Source organism: Monodon monoceros, unplaced genomic scaffold (genome assembly GCF_005190385.1).
Source record: "Monodon monoceros isolate NGI ecotype Baffin Bay Population unplaced genomic scaffold, NGI_Narwhal_1 Super_Scaffold_16, whole genome shotgun sequence".
Lineage (NCBI taxonomy): Eukaryota > Metazoa > Chordata > Mammalia > Artiodactyla > Monodontidae > Monodon > Monodon monoceros.
In genome coordinates, this window is record NW_021703772.1 from 78,596,599 (window position 1) to 78,610,983 (window position 14,385).

The window sequence follows — 14,385 nt, forward strand, 5'->3', positions numbered from 1 at the left end:
AAAAAAGGACTATATGTGGACTTTAATATGCATAGAAAATTTTAGGATGGAGATGCTATATCCAGGCTGTAAAATAGGAAGGCAGGACATTTTACTTTCCATCTGACATCCTCTCCACTGTCTTGTTTGAATGAGCACCTTTTTCCTTTAAATTTTTTAAAAATAAGAGCCAGCTAATAAAAATACATAAAATAATGATATTTGTGTACAATAATATATATGTACTGACTTCCTTTAAAACTTTTAAATACTAACTTCCATTGCTTTTTTCTTCTCTTTTTTTTCTTTCTTTTTTCCTTCCTTTCTTCCTTCCTTTCTTTTCTTTTTTTTTCTTTCCAGCACCTCTACAAACAAGCATGGGAGGCTGACAAGACCAAAGTCCACATCATGTCTGATATCCCCCAGATTATTCTGGCAAAGGCAAATACAATTAATATGAGTGATGTGAGTATAATTCCTCCAGTTGTCATCTTTCTTTCCTACCTATTTGAACCAATAAAAACAAATTAACTAATTAATGGCTCGATTTTGAGAATGACTGTTTTGACAATAAGTGGGAAGCCACAAATGAGAATCTTTCTCTTTCTAATCTTGCTTTGCTAAGAGTAGGAGTAGGCCTGTTTATGGGACAGCAGTTAGGAATTCGAAGGGCAGTTGGATTTTGTTCTAGTAGTAGGTACTTCTTAACAAACTAAGAGAAGTAAAGAGAGTGGTTTAGAGCCCAGGATAAGAGATAAGGAAAGAGTGAATCCCAGGACTTTCTTAAAGAGTCCCTCTACCAAGTTTTTGAAATGATTCTAAAGAGGCAGTCTTGGGAAAAGTTAAATGGAAAGGGAAGAATAACATTTTGAAAAATTTAGGTCAAGCCCCGTAAGGAATTTAGGTCAAGCCCCGTAAGGAATGTAATGTTCTAACTTACTGTTAGAAACTTCATAGGTGTTTTATTTTACTTCCTTTCTCATCCTAACCAGTTGCCAGGAAACCCTCAAATCCTACCAGTTTTTTTAAAAAAAGATTTATTATTTATTTATTTATAATAAATGCCGCATCGTGTCTTAGTTGCGGCACGCGGGATCTTCATTGAGGCATGCGAGATCTTCGTTGCAGCACACGGGCTTCTCTCTGGTTGTGGCATGTGGTTTTCTCTCCTCTAGTTGTGGCTTGCAGGCTCCAGGGTGGGTGGGCTCTGTAGCCGTGGCACATGGGTTCCAGAGCGCATGGGCTCTGTATTTTTGCCGCCTGCAGGCTCTCTAGTTGAGCTGTGCGGGCTCAGTAGTTGTGGCATGTGGGCTTAGTTGCCCCACGGCATGTGGGATCTTAGTTCCCTGACCAGGGATCAAACCCGGGTCCCCTGCATTGGAAGGTGGATTCTTTACCACTGGACCCCAGGGAAGTCCCTCTACCAGTTTTTTTCTTTTGTTTGTTTGAATTACACAGGGATTTGGAATTGTTGACTTCTTTTTGAATTGTAGTATCCACACAGTTATATACATAAAAGTGTCAGTTGCAAAACAGTGAAGTCTTTTGATGTAAGAACATGGCTATTTTGTATTCTTCTCTTGACTCTTATTTGACAAAATGCATCAGTAAGAATCTACTGGGCTTTCACATTTTTAAAAAGCATATTTACAACCTAATAGAGACGAGTAGCTCTTTCTTTTTCTGGTGGTTTTTTGAAGATGTTTTAATTTGTAATAGATTTTGTTTTCAAACACAGTTATGTTACTTGTGAGAGCATTTAGCCCTTGAACTACCAATGAAGCATTCTGCTGAAAGATTAAAAAAAAAAAAAGATGCTGCAGTGCCAGTTTACTCTTTTAAAATAAACCCAGACTTTCCTATTTAGAAGAAAACTATTTCCTTTGCCTCTCTTTCCAGAAACTCTACAAACTTTCTTTGGAAGAGTCCAAAAAGAAAGGGTATGATCTCAGAACTGATGCCATTCCTATCAAAGCTGCCAAAGCCTCAAGAGATATTGCAAGCGATGTAAGTCTGAAGGAAAGCGGTCACCTGACTGGGGGTTTCTAATCTACCAAAATAATAAGGGCTGAGTTTTAGAAACACTGAGTGAATAAAATATGAGAAGGAAAGCATGCCTGCTAATAATAGTCCCATTCTGTTCTGTGAATGCTTCTTAGCCTTGCTCTTGTGTTTTCTCTGGTATTCTGAAAAAACAGAATGCCAGCTACATTATGACCACCTTTGTACTCCATCACCAAGGCTATGGCCAGTAGAAATCCAAAGCCCTTCACTAAGTTTTCTTAAGACTTGTGTTGTTCTTGCCTCCTGCCTCTTAGGCTCTGTCTTCCCAACAGGATGTCCCAGGAAGTGGTGTGCTGGGGGTCCTGATCTTTTGTGCTCATGATAGCTGATTATTAAATAATCATGAATTTTGCAAACCAGTTGTTAAACTATTGGTAGCTTGATATCAACCATAATGGGAGAACTTACACCACAGAAATTGGCAAACACTACAAATCAGGGCTTTTTTCCCCCAGAGAGCTGGTGTGCCAACACACCGTTGCCATAACACATCACCTTTATGAAACTCAGTTCTTTCGTTTGGTTGTTTCCACAAGAAATCCACTCATAGTGAACATTTAATGATTTGGGGGTAATGAGAGGAGCACATTCAGGGCACTCGTTCCTCAGCCATCCCCCAGGTCTACTTTCTCTTTCCTCTTCCATCTCTGCTCTTCATTTTTCCTACCTACCCATCCCTATCCCACTCCTACATTGTCCTGAGGACTCCAGACTTCTCCCTCTATTGTGCTGGAGTCATTTGGCTCTCCCAGCTCCTAACCCCTAAGTTGTACACCCGAACCCACAAGAGATAGGCAGAATAAGAAGTTTTCCATGCATCAGGATCTCCCCATGAAAGAGGGAACTTGGTGATAAATAGTAAAATTTCTCCCCCATTATACCAGAGTAGAGAGTCTTAAAAGAAAAAAACCTCCACAAATATAAAGCTGCCCTAAAATTATACTGTGTATCTCATAACTAAGCCTCTTCTCATCAGTGAAAGACTGGCTGGATGATTTTTCAGGGCAACATTAAACTGCTTAGAACATTCTGCTTTTTTTTCTCTCATTTGCTGTACACTTATTACCTACTAAATGTTCTTTAACAACAGGGTATGTGTGAAAATCTGGGTGGTGTATCATCACAAGATCCATGTTCTAAGCTTTAATGACTTTAGCAAGTCACTCACCCCTCTGGCCTCAGCTTACTGTTCTCTAAAATGGGGGCAGTAACAATAACCTTGCTGTCTACCTCACAAGGTATAGTTGTGATGATCAACTTACACAAATAAATGTGAAAAAAGTGTTTTGTGAACTGTAGAATTCTGTAAAAGTATCCCTTTTTATGAAATACAGAATATTGACACTAGAATGATTTCTGGTCAAGGGAATTGCTCTGAATAAATATTCAAATGTTTCTTCACAGTATAAATACAAACACAATTATGAAAAGGAGAGGGGGAAGATGGTTGGTTTCCGCAGTCTTGAGGATGATCCCAAATTAGTCCATTCCATGCAAGTGGCCAAGATGCAATCTGATCGGGAGTACAAGAAAAACTATGAGAAAACCAAGACCAGCTACCACACCCCTGCCGACATGCTCAGTGTCACGGCCGCCAAGGATGCCCAAGCCAACATCACCAACACCAACTACAAGCACCTGATTCACAAGTACATCCTCCTTCCAGACTCCATGAACATCCAGCTGTCCAAGAATATGAATCACATACAGAGTGATGTAAGGCTCTCTTCTTTCTGAGTGATGGTTGCATTCTTAGCATGAGAAGGGAGATTACAGGCTCCTGTGCCACAGTTTTGTATCTAAATTGATAAGGTAAAGTAGAATGTGCTTCTTCTCTTTATAGAATGAATATAAGCAGGACTACAATGAATGGTACAAAGGGCTTGGCTGGAGTCCAGCTGGTTCCCTAGAAGTGGAGAAGGCCAAGAAAGCAACTGCAAATGCCAGTGATCAGAAATACCGCCAGCACCCTAGCAACTTCCAGTTTAAGAAGCTGAATGACTCCATGGACATGGTTCTTGCCAAGCAGAATGCGCATACCATGAACAAGGTAGACAGAACAGCTATCCTTCCTTGTAGCTCCCAGCCAGACAGGGCTAGCAGTCTCTGGTTCTTGTTTGGGAAATTTAATTTGGGCCCACCACTTCTATGCAGTGGCAAACAGTACCAGAGCACTCCCCTACACCATATTCTTCTGCTCCCAACCTCTTATTTTTATTTTACTTGCCCTTCTAATTAAGTTAGAAATTATTTGTTCTTTTAAATTATTTTTTTAACTCTGAGTTTATTTTTGGTGTCTTTTCTGAATCATATACTACTTTAGTTACTAAGTTAACTTAATCTAATCCAAATTGAGTGCATTCAAATATTGTTAAATTTTTTCTTTCTTGTTTGTCCTAAAAAGTTATTAAATTTTAAATGTATGCTTTTTAACTTTCTAGTACCTATACACCGTTGATTGGAACAAAGATAAAACCAAGATTCATGTGATGCCAGATACACCAGATATTTTACAAGCCAAGCAAAATCAAATACACTACAGTCAGGTAAAGCTACATAAAAATTTTGCTTGAAACTAATTGAACGTTTTAAATGATGGCATGGTATATCATTGATGTAAATGCTGAAGCAGTGGAAATGAATGACTCAAACTGGTTAGCGCAGGGATGTTGCAGTTTATGGTGGTTTAAAGCAAGTGCTTCGGCTGTGATTATATATCCCATGGAGTAGGCATTGTGCCTGTTTTGTTTATTTCAGTACTCATTGTGCGTGGCGCAGTATAGAAAATTGATAAATAGCTGTTGGAAGAAAAAATTGCACCAAACAGACCTGGTATGAGCTTTGACTATGCCATTTATGAATTGTGTAATATTGGGTCTAAACCTTAATTTCCTCATCCCTAAAACTGGGACCATAAAAGTGCCTATGACATTGAATTGCTGTGAGGACCAAATGAGAAATTCCATGAAGGGCTCTCATCACAGTGCCTGGCACATAGTAAGCACTGGATGGCCTTCAGCTATTTTTATTATTGTCCAGTTTTAACATACGTGCATCCATTCAATAAATTTGATTCAAAAAGATTAACTTATTTATTGCACTTTACAAAAGGCTTTTCATTATCTATTACTTTTATCATTTAGATAATTAAAATATGTTACCTGACCCTTTTTTTTAAAATCAATTTAACATCTGTAATCAAAATAGTGAGCCTAGACTGTACTTAACTGCAAAGGGAATCTGCCTAATATACTTGATATGACCATATTGTGTCTGAACAGAAAAGGACATGATCAACTGCACTACCAAGGGGGTGGGGAGTGAGTCTCAGAGGCAAAGAACAAAAAAAGAAGCCAGATCATGTGATGCTAAGTCATTGCTCTATTAAACAGCTTGCTTTGTTTTTATCCATATCTTCAGAGATAAGATAGATGATGTTAAAATCTGCTGTCTACTCTTTAGGTACACTTTTGTTCAATAATCTGTTTGGGTTTTAATATACACTGAATAATGCTAAATAATTTCTTTAATTTTCAGAAACTCTATAAACTTGGATGGGAAGAAGCTTTGAAGAAAGGCTATGATCTCCCAGTTGATGCAATTTCTGTACAATTGGCCAAAGCTTCAAGAGACATTGCTAGTGATGTAAGTATTGTTTGACTTCTATGAGGATATACTGTTATCTGAATCCAGTACCTTAATGCTGGTAATGATTTTCACAGATAGGCCCTACCTTTCAAAATGTAATGCCGTCCCCTTCATCTTCTCCTACCCTCTTCACTTACCCCAAATTCACTCTTGTTTCTCACTGATCGAATATCAAAAAAGCGGCTGCCTGGACAGAGACTGAGCCAGAGGACCTACAAGGTGCATTACACTAAGACATGATGTTTCTAGACATTACAAAAGTACCAGAGATTTCCGTTTTCCCCTGCTTGCCTGCAAATAATTTTTCTGGCTTCTATTTGTATATTTTAGACAAATTCAAAGTGCCAGATAATAAATAACCTCAACAACCTAATGTTAATAGATTTTTCTTTGCACATATTTAAAATTAGCTTCCAATTCTTTCTATTTAGTCCATCCTTGCATTTACGTAATCATAATAAATTGGCTCAGGGTATAGAAAATACAGAAAGTGGCAGGAATTTAGGTTTAAGATCCAGAGGACTTAACTTTCCCCGGATATCTGGTCGAAAGTTCATAAAACAAGGATGTTCACTCTCCAAGGCAACTTCTTTTTTTTTTTTTTTTTGGCCGCACACAGTTTGTGGGATCTTAGTTCCCCGACCAGGCATTGAACCCCAGGCCATGGCAGTGACTGCGCCGAGTCCTAACCACTGGACAGCCAGGGAATTCCCAAGGCAACTTCTATTTATGATTGGAAAGGGTAGTAAATTTGATAAATAAACTGGATATAGTTCCTATTGATCAATTAAATTTTTATAAGTATTCAACTTAGATATTCTGCAAACACTAAAACATATAATTTTGTTAACCCCAAAAATTAAACACCAAAAATTCAGAGAACTTTGGTTATAGAGAATAAATTACCAGAATTTCATAGGGAAGCACAACCTCTTAATCAAAATCTTTGCAACAAAGCAAAACAAGGATTTGGTTTGGAGAGAAAGCAGAATCTGACATAAAGAAGATGTGGTACATATATGCAATAGAATATTAGTCATAAAAAAGAATGAAATAATGCCATTTGCAGCAAAGACCTAGAGATTGTTATACTGAGTGAAATTAAGTCAAACAGAGAAGGAGAAATATCGTATGATATCACTTATATGCGGAATCTAAAAAGAAATGATACAAATGAACGTATTTACAAAACAGAAACGGACTCACAGACTTAGAGAATGAACTTATGGTTACTGGGGGGAAGGGGGGAGGGAAGGGATAGTTAGGGAGTTTGGGATTGACATGTACAGACTGCTATTTTTAAAATGGATAACTAACAAGGACCTACTGTTTAGCACAGGGAAGTCTGCTCAATGTTATGTGGTAGCCTGGATGGGAGGGCAGTCTGGGCAAGAATGGATACATGTTTATGTATGGATGAGTTGCTTTGCTGTGCACCTGAAACTATCACAACATTCTTAATGAGCTATACTCCAATATTAAAAAGGTTAAAAAAAATAAAGACAGAATCTGACAATAAATTCTAAGAATATAAGGGAAGTTTCTCTCTAATTCAGTTAATCTGTGGCACTCCAGAAGTGCTGAGAATTAATTAGATGACGTGTTATTACCCACCCTCGGGCTTGCAGGTCAATACTTCATTAAAATGAATAGATGTGGTAATGAACCTAAAGCAGTAGTGATGCTTGAACGGTCCCCGGAAAGTAAACTCATTTTCATTTAATGTTAGTGCTCCCCATGAGGTAAAGATAGTTTAGGAAATTAAATTGTGTCAATACTTTCGTAACAACACAATATTTGAAAGCACCTAATTTCTTTTCACGTAAATCTGTTAGAAACTTTCGAAATCGTACCCTAAAATTAAATTACCTATAAATGAATTTCCTACCATTGTAGAGATTGTATCTCCTCTCAGTTTCAAATGGTTCTTGTATCTATACAGTCTAAGGAGAGTAGAGCTATTTTTTATGAGTACTCAATTTAATAAATTAGAATCATAGAATTTAGAGTTAGAAGATAAAGGTTATTTAATCTAATCTCCCACTCAGCATCCTACCTTCTCTCCATTCCAACTGGTCTCTGGATACTTACAAATATAAGAATTTTTGTATCCTTCAGGGCAGGTTGTTTCCTTGCTGGATCATCTCTAATTGACGTTAGCTATTTCCTTATTTCGAACATGTTACTGATCAGCCCTAGGTCTGTGTTTTAGAACACCACAAAAGTAGCATATTTCCTCTTTCACCTGATACCCCTTCAAACATTTGAAGTTTCTTACTTATTCTCCTTTGGTTTTAGCTTTATAGGTCCTTCAATCCTCTGATCATTCCACTTGTGATTTATTCTATTTTTTCAAAACCCCTCTCAAAATAGAGTGCCTCAAAACTCGGTGTTGTTTTCCTGTTTCAGGTCAGGCCAAGCAAGTGAGTTTCCGATTTGCCTTTATCTGTACCCCTACAGAATCTCTTACAAAAATCTACTTTTTTAAAAGCAACTTTGTCAGATTGCCCACATTGAGCTTATAACCCACGTAAACTCTTGAGTATTTTTAGTAGACATAACCATGAAGCTGGGTGTCAAGAGAGAGTAGAACCTACTTCTGTGAAGTGTAATGTATGTTCAGCATCTGGTATCAAGTAAATGCTATTATTCCTCTCATTATTATTATCCCTCTTGTCATTGTCATCCAACAGTAATGCAGTTTTTCCCAATTGAATCTAAATACTAGATTTCACTCTTAATTTCTTACATTTATGTAGTTCATTTGACCTATCTTGGCGATATGTTGAGATCTTGTGGAATTTTGTTTCTAATTTAACATGTTTAGCTGTTTTATGTGCATGAAGATATGGATCCCGAACAGGCCAAGTTTATGTGACATAATTATATGGCAAACCACTAAAAAACCCTGCTGCTTAATAAATTAATCCACACTATTAGGCCTGTTCATCAAGTCCTGAATCTTCCCAATTTTTTTTTTTTGCCGTTCCGCCATACTTTTCCATCATTCCCATAAGGATATCACAAGAGGTTTATCAAATACTACTGTAGAGTCAGCATACACAATGTCTAGCACATCCCAATATATATTTCTACCTCTAGTTGATTTTAATTTCTCATCATAACCTGTCCTGATACTCAGCTACATTATGTTTTTTTGGAAGCTTCCACTTAAGTTTTCACATTTCTTATTAAGTTAAATGAAATTCTCAGTTTTGGAAAACAAACATGCAAACAAAGCAAACTGAGTTTAACTTGCCCTGTGTTTATGTTAATAAGAGAACTGTTTCCTCTGATTTCAGTTTAAATATAAACAAGGCTACCGCAAGCAAGTCGGCCACCACATTGGATTCCGGAGTCTGCAAGATGATCCAAAGCTTGTGTTGTCCATGAATGTAGCCAAAATGCAGAGTGAAAGGGAATACAAGAAGGACTTTGAGAAGTGGAAAACCAAGTTCAGCAGCCCAGTGGACATGTTGGGAGTGGTGCTGGCCAAAAAATGCCAGGCCTTGGTCAGTGACGTGGACTACAAGAACTACCTGCACCAGTGGACCTGCCTGCCTGACCAGAATGACGTTATTCAAGCTAAAAAGGTTTATGAACTACAGAGTGAGGTCAGTTTCTACTAAATCTCATAGTTTATGTAGTACTTTATATCTCATATGAGTAGCCATTTAATCATAGACAGACTGAAACTGGATAAATTATTATTGAATATCTAAAATGCATCTGTTTGTAATGCATAGAATCACTTCGGTCAAGGGTCCAGATGAGGTTGGAATTTTGATGGCTTGATTTGTATTTTCACAGAATTTGTATAAGTCTGACCTTGAGTGGCTGAGAGGCATAGGATGGAGTCCCCTGGGTTCTTTGGAGGTAGAAAAGAACAAACGGGCTTCAGAAATCATCAGTGAGAAGAAATATCGCCAGCCTCCAGACAGAAACAAGTTCACCAGCATTCCTGATGCCATGGACATAGTTCTGGCAAAGACAAATGCCAAAAATAGGAGTGATGTGAGTAACTCTTCATAAATAAATAAAAGAAATTATAGTGCCTGATACCTGGTAGGTGCTCAATAGTATTTGCTTAATAAATTAGTAGAACAGCACAGCATCGCATCACACAACATAATGTTTTTTTATTTGGTTACTTCATTTGAATTATCAGTTACCCTACACCGGATCATGTAAAAATGGGTTAGTATAAATTTTGTCACCCAAATCTTGCTTGCTTATTTATTTATCCAAATCATAAAGAAAAATCTATTGAACGTATTTTTTTCTTTGAAACTTGAGTGCATTAAAGACCCAGATTTTGTTGGGATAGAGTATATGAGAGGGAGATATTCTGAGTACCTTACACAGGCACAGTGGAAATGTCATAAAGAGTATATAGTTATCTATTTATCTGGTGGTTCCCAACCAGGGACAATTTTGTCCCACAGGGGACATTTGGCAGCACGCAGAGACCTTGTCATAACTTGAGGGTGGCATGCTACTGGCATCTAGTGGATAGAAGTCAGGACAGTTCCCTCACAACAAAGAATCATCCGGTATACAACACCAATAGTGCTGAGGTTGAGAAACTCTGATCTTTCTTAATCAGAAAGGTTAGTCCAGAACCAGGGTAAAGGTATATGGAAATTCACAAGCCTTGGTTTATTGTAGTCCTGAATGTCTTTAATTGGCTCCTCTGGGTTACATGGACCATAGTAAGAATATTCAGGAAGGAGAAAAGTGCCAACCCCTCACACCCCACACTGCACACCTCAAAGGGAAATTGATAAGTCCAAGGAACCAATGAGACTTTAAAATCTTTTTATATTGAAATAATTTCAGGTATACAGAAAAGTTGAAAATAGTACAAATAATTTATGTACATCTTTATACGTATATATATCTTTTCACCCAGATTCCACAATTATTAGCATTTTGTCACTTTCGCCTTTTTCTTTCTTCCCTCCCACCTCTTTCTCTTAGCTGTGTGTGTGTGTGTGTGTGTGTGTGTGTATATATGTATGTGTATGTGTATAAGTTGCTTCCTGATGCCACTCTATCCCTAAATGTGTATTTCCTGAAAATAAGAACATTCTCTTAGATAACCACAGTGCAATGATCAAAATCAGGAAAGTAGTGTTGAAATAACACTAGTCTACAGAATTTACTCAATTTTACCACAAGTGTCCGTTATAGAAAGTAAAAAATCTTTTCTGATCCAGGATCCAATCCAAGACCACACGTTGAATTTACTTGTCATGTCTTTAGTCTCCTTTAATCTGAACTGGTTCACTTCTTTGTCTTCCAAGTCCTTGACATTTGTGAAGAGCACAGGCCAGTTGTTTTGTAGAACCTCCCTAAATTTGGTTTTGTCTAGTGTTTCCTCATGATTAGATTCAGGTTTTGTATTTTTGGCAGGATAGCACATGTTGCATCCTCCTCCATATAGGCACATAGTATCAATCTGTCCCATTACTGATCATTTTAACTTTGATTACTTGGGTGAAATGGTGTCGCCAGCTTTCTCCACTGTCTGGTTACTATTTTGTCCTTTGTAATTGATAAGTATCTTGTGGGAAGATTCTCTGACAATGTAAACAAAGTTTTTCATCAGACTTTCACCCCCTATTTTTAATATATCAATGAGATTTTTGTTTGGGTCCCTCTGTCTTCTGTTGAAGAAAGACGGATGATGACCCCAAGACATAAAAGAGGCTTTGATAAATCTCATACAAAATCCTTTGGGGGAATCCTAATCCTCCCAAGTAATTATGAGGTATAACCATATAATAAACCACATAGGAAATGAGACTGCCTAATATATAGACATACCCTGAATATGTCATCTTTTCAGAAGATAAGGGCTGTCCCCCAGTTAAACACCGAGGGAGACTTTTACAATCCAACAGGGGGAGAACTGCTGCTCCATTTGATGATGTTGGCAAAGGCTTTAAATACTTGGGTTGATTTCTTACAGACAGGTTAGTTGTAACTTTGAAAAGGTAATCCATAATCTATATTTTTGAAGGCAGTTATGTCTCAGATGAGTCAAAAAATACTATATCTATTCTCTGCTTATGTTATCTGCTTTTGCTATTGTGATGCTTAATTTAGATGAATCAGTAATACTGTTTGAAGTTAACTATGTCACTCATTAGTCTTATAGCACCACTGAAAAACACTTATTTCTCATTTTAGAGACTTTATAGAGAAGCCTGGGACAAGGACAAGACTCAAATCCACATCATGCCTGATACACCTGGCATTATTCTGGCTAAAGCAAACTTAATCAATACAAGTGATGTAAGTTTCCAAATTCAGCATGTGTTTTCAGAAAGCTCATTTTATTTTTATTTTTTAAAATATTTATTTATTTATTTATTTTTATTTGGTTGCACTGGGTCTTAGTTGCAGCAGGAGGACTCCTTAGTTGTGGCATGTGAACTCTTAGTTGCGGCATGCATGTGGGATCTAGTTCCCCGACCAGGGATCGAACCTGGGCCCCCTGCATTAGGAGCGTGGAGTCCCAACCACTGCGCCACCAGGGAAGTCCCCAGAAAGCTCATTTTAATTGCGTCTAAGGCAGTGAATTTATTTGGAATTTATTTTGAATACTTGAATCATGTTAATTAACAAACTACAAGTGACTTAGAGTCCTCATTTAGTGGTTTTAAGCCTGAACATCCAAATAATTGGCACTCCCTATGTCAGATAGAGTTGGAAGGATGTGCTCTCTGTTCATTATAGTCCATTATTACGCATGTTGTTATAACATAATGGTTTGTATAGCTCTTCCCTATGTGGATAAGAACTTCTTGGGAGCAGAGACAATTCATATTTGATCTGCAGTGCTTAGCTAGTATAGTGCCTGATATACATGAAATTCAATAAAATTTAAATGAGTGAGCATAAAAAACTCATGCACATACACAAAAAACTCATGCACCAAAAAAAAAAACTCATGCAGGATAATTTCATTTTTATTGTCATCATGGCATAATCTCCTGAAAATAATGGATGTAAAAATTAATATTTTAAAGACAAGTTCTAAATTCTAATACAAACACTTTAGCTTAAATAATGTACTAGAGTAATGACACAAAGGACTAAAATATAAAAACAAGTCCAAGATCAATAGGCACTTTAAACAATCTGGTTTCTAAATGAAGTGCATTAAATTAGATTCTCAATTATTTAATTATGTAACAAATCTGAAGAAGCACATTATTTCACTTAAGCTTTTTAATTCAATATTTAAACTTTCCTCAAAAAATCTTACATTTTAAAATCTTACATTTTAAAAATTATGAAGGACTTTGTTTCTTACCTAAAAATGTGTATCCTACTTTTGGACAGCCCTATATTGTGAAATAGACTTTGTTTCACAATGTGTTAGCTACGTAGTCCGTTAGGTGTGATTTTCCCCCACTAGAGGTGTTAGATGGGAAAAGGCATTGCTCTTGGGCTTCCCTGGTGGTGCAGTGGTTGGGAATCCACCTGCTAATGCCAGGGACATGGTTCAAGCCCTGGTCCAGAAGGATCCCACATGCCAAGGAGCAACTGAGCCCATGCGCCACAACTACCAAGTCTGCGCTCTAGAGCCCGTGAGCCACAACTACTGAGCCCGCATGCCACAATGACTGAAGCCCGCGTACCTAGAGCCCATGCTCCGCAATAAGAGAAGCCACCACAATGAGAAGCCCACGCACTGCAATGAAGAGTAGCCCCCGCTCACTGCGACTAGAGAAAGCCTGTGCGCAGCAACGAAGACCCAAACGCAGCCAAAAATAAATTAATTAAATAAAATTTTTTTAAAAAGGCATTGCTCTTTTCTAACAAAAACTTCTAATGAAACATTCAAAGTTAATTGGAAAACAGCACCTAAATGATAATTTCATTTCATTTCTCTACCAATTTACTTCTGTCTGTCTCATTCTCATAAACATTTGGGAAGAGATGACATTTAATCTTATTGATCTAAGTAATTGAAGAGCTTTCAAGTTTAAAACAGGATCATCAGCAATCAATGAGCATAATTTCCAATTACATTTGAGTATTCTAGAGCACATATTGTACTATCCTCATGAGCTCTTAAAATACTTAGCACGTTGGATTCAGTATGATGCAGATGTTTATGGAAAATAGCTTTTTTCAAAGTGATTTTCATCTCTTAACAGAAACACTACCGAATGGGTTATGAGGAGCTGAAGAAAAAAGGTTACGATCTTCCCGTTGATGCCATACCACTCAAAGCAGCAAAAGCATCCCGAGAAATTGCCAGCGAAGTAAGACTTTCTCCCTTGTTTGTATTGATTGGATTGCAATTTTCACTTCAGAGCAGTCTCAATTTAAGATTAAATTGAACACAGTCCTCCAAGTAACAAATTAAAACACAGTGAAATGATCCCAGGGACGCAGTGTGAGATGAGGATAAATTCAAGGATGCATTTATTATGTATGGAATTTGTAGGATTTAGCCTTTAATCTTTACTCTCAAAAAAACCTTAAATCTGTGGCTCTCTACCCTTGGTGATATTTGGGATATATGTTCTCTGTAATTTGCCACAAAGATAGTAATATAAGTTAATCTTAAAAAGAATAAGACATGATTTCTTTTTTTTTCGTTTAGTACAAGTACAAGGAAGCTTTTCGCAAGCAGCTTGGCCATCACATTGGAGCCCGGGACGTGAAGGATGA

General features: G+C 37.4%; 1 protein-coding gene across 1 annotated transcript in view; it reads left to right on the forward strand.

Annotated features, from left to right (window-relative positions):
* The window catches only part of NEB (nebulin), a 253,510-nt gene that overhangs the window by 124,211 nt on the left and 114,914 nt on the right, over window positions 1-14,385 (forward strand). The window contains exons 46-56 of the mRNA XM_029224606.1: window positions 340-444; window positions 1,879-1,986; window positions 3,448-3,759; window positions 3,887-4,093; window positions 4,485-4,589; window positions 5,581-5,688; window positions 8,994-9,305; window positions 9,502-9,705; window positions 11,887-11,991; window positions 13,866-13,973; window positions 14,318-14,383. Of these exons, the coding sequence (XP_029080439.1) occupies window positions 340-444; window positions 1,879-1,986; window positions 3,448-3,759; window positions 3,887-4,093; window positions 4,485-4,589; window positions 5,581-5,688; window positions 8,994-9,305; window positions 9,502-9,705; window positions 11,887-11,991; window positions 13,866-13,973; window positions 14,318-14,383 (1,740 nt within the window). The remainder of the gene's footprint in view (window positions 1-339; window positions 445-1,878; window positions 1,987-3,447; window positions 3,760-3,886; window positions 4,094-4,484; window positions 4,590-5,580; window positions 5,689-8,993; window positions 9,306-9,501; window positions 9,706-11,886; window positions 11,992-13,865; window positions 13,974-14,317; window positions 14,384-14,385) is intronic.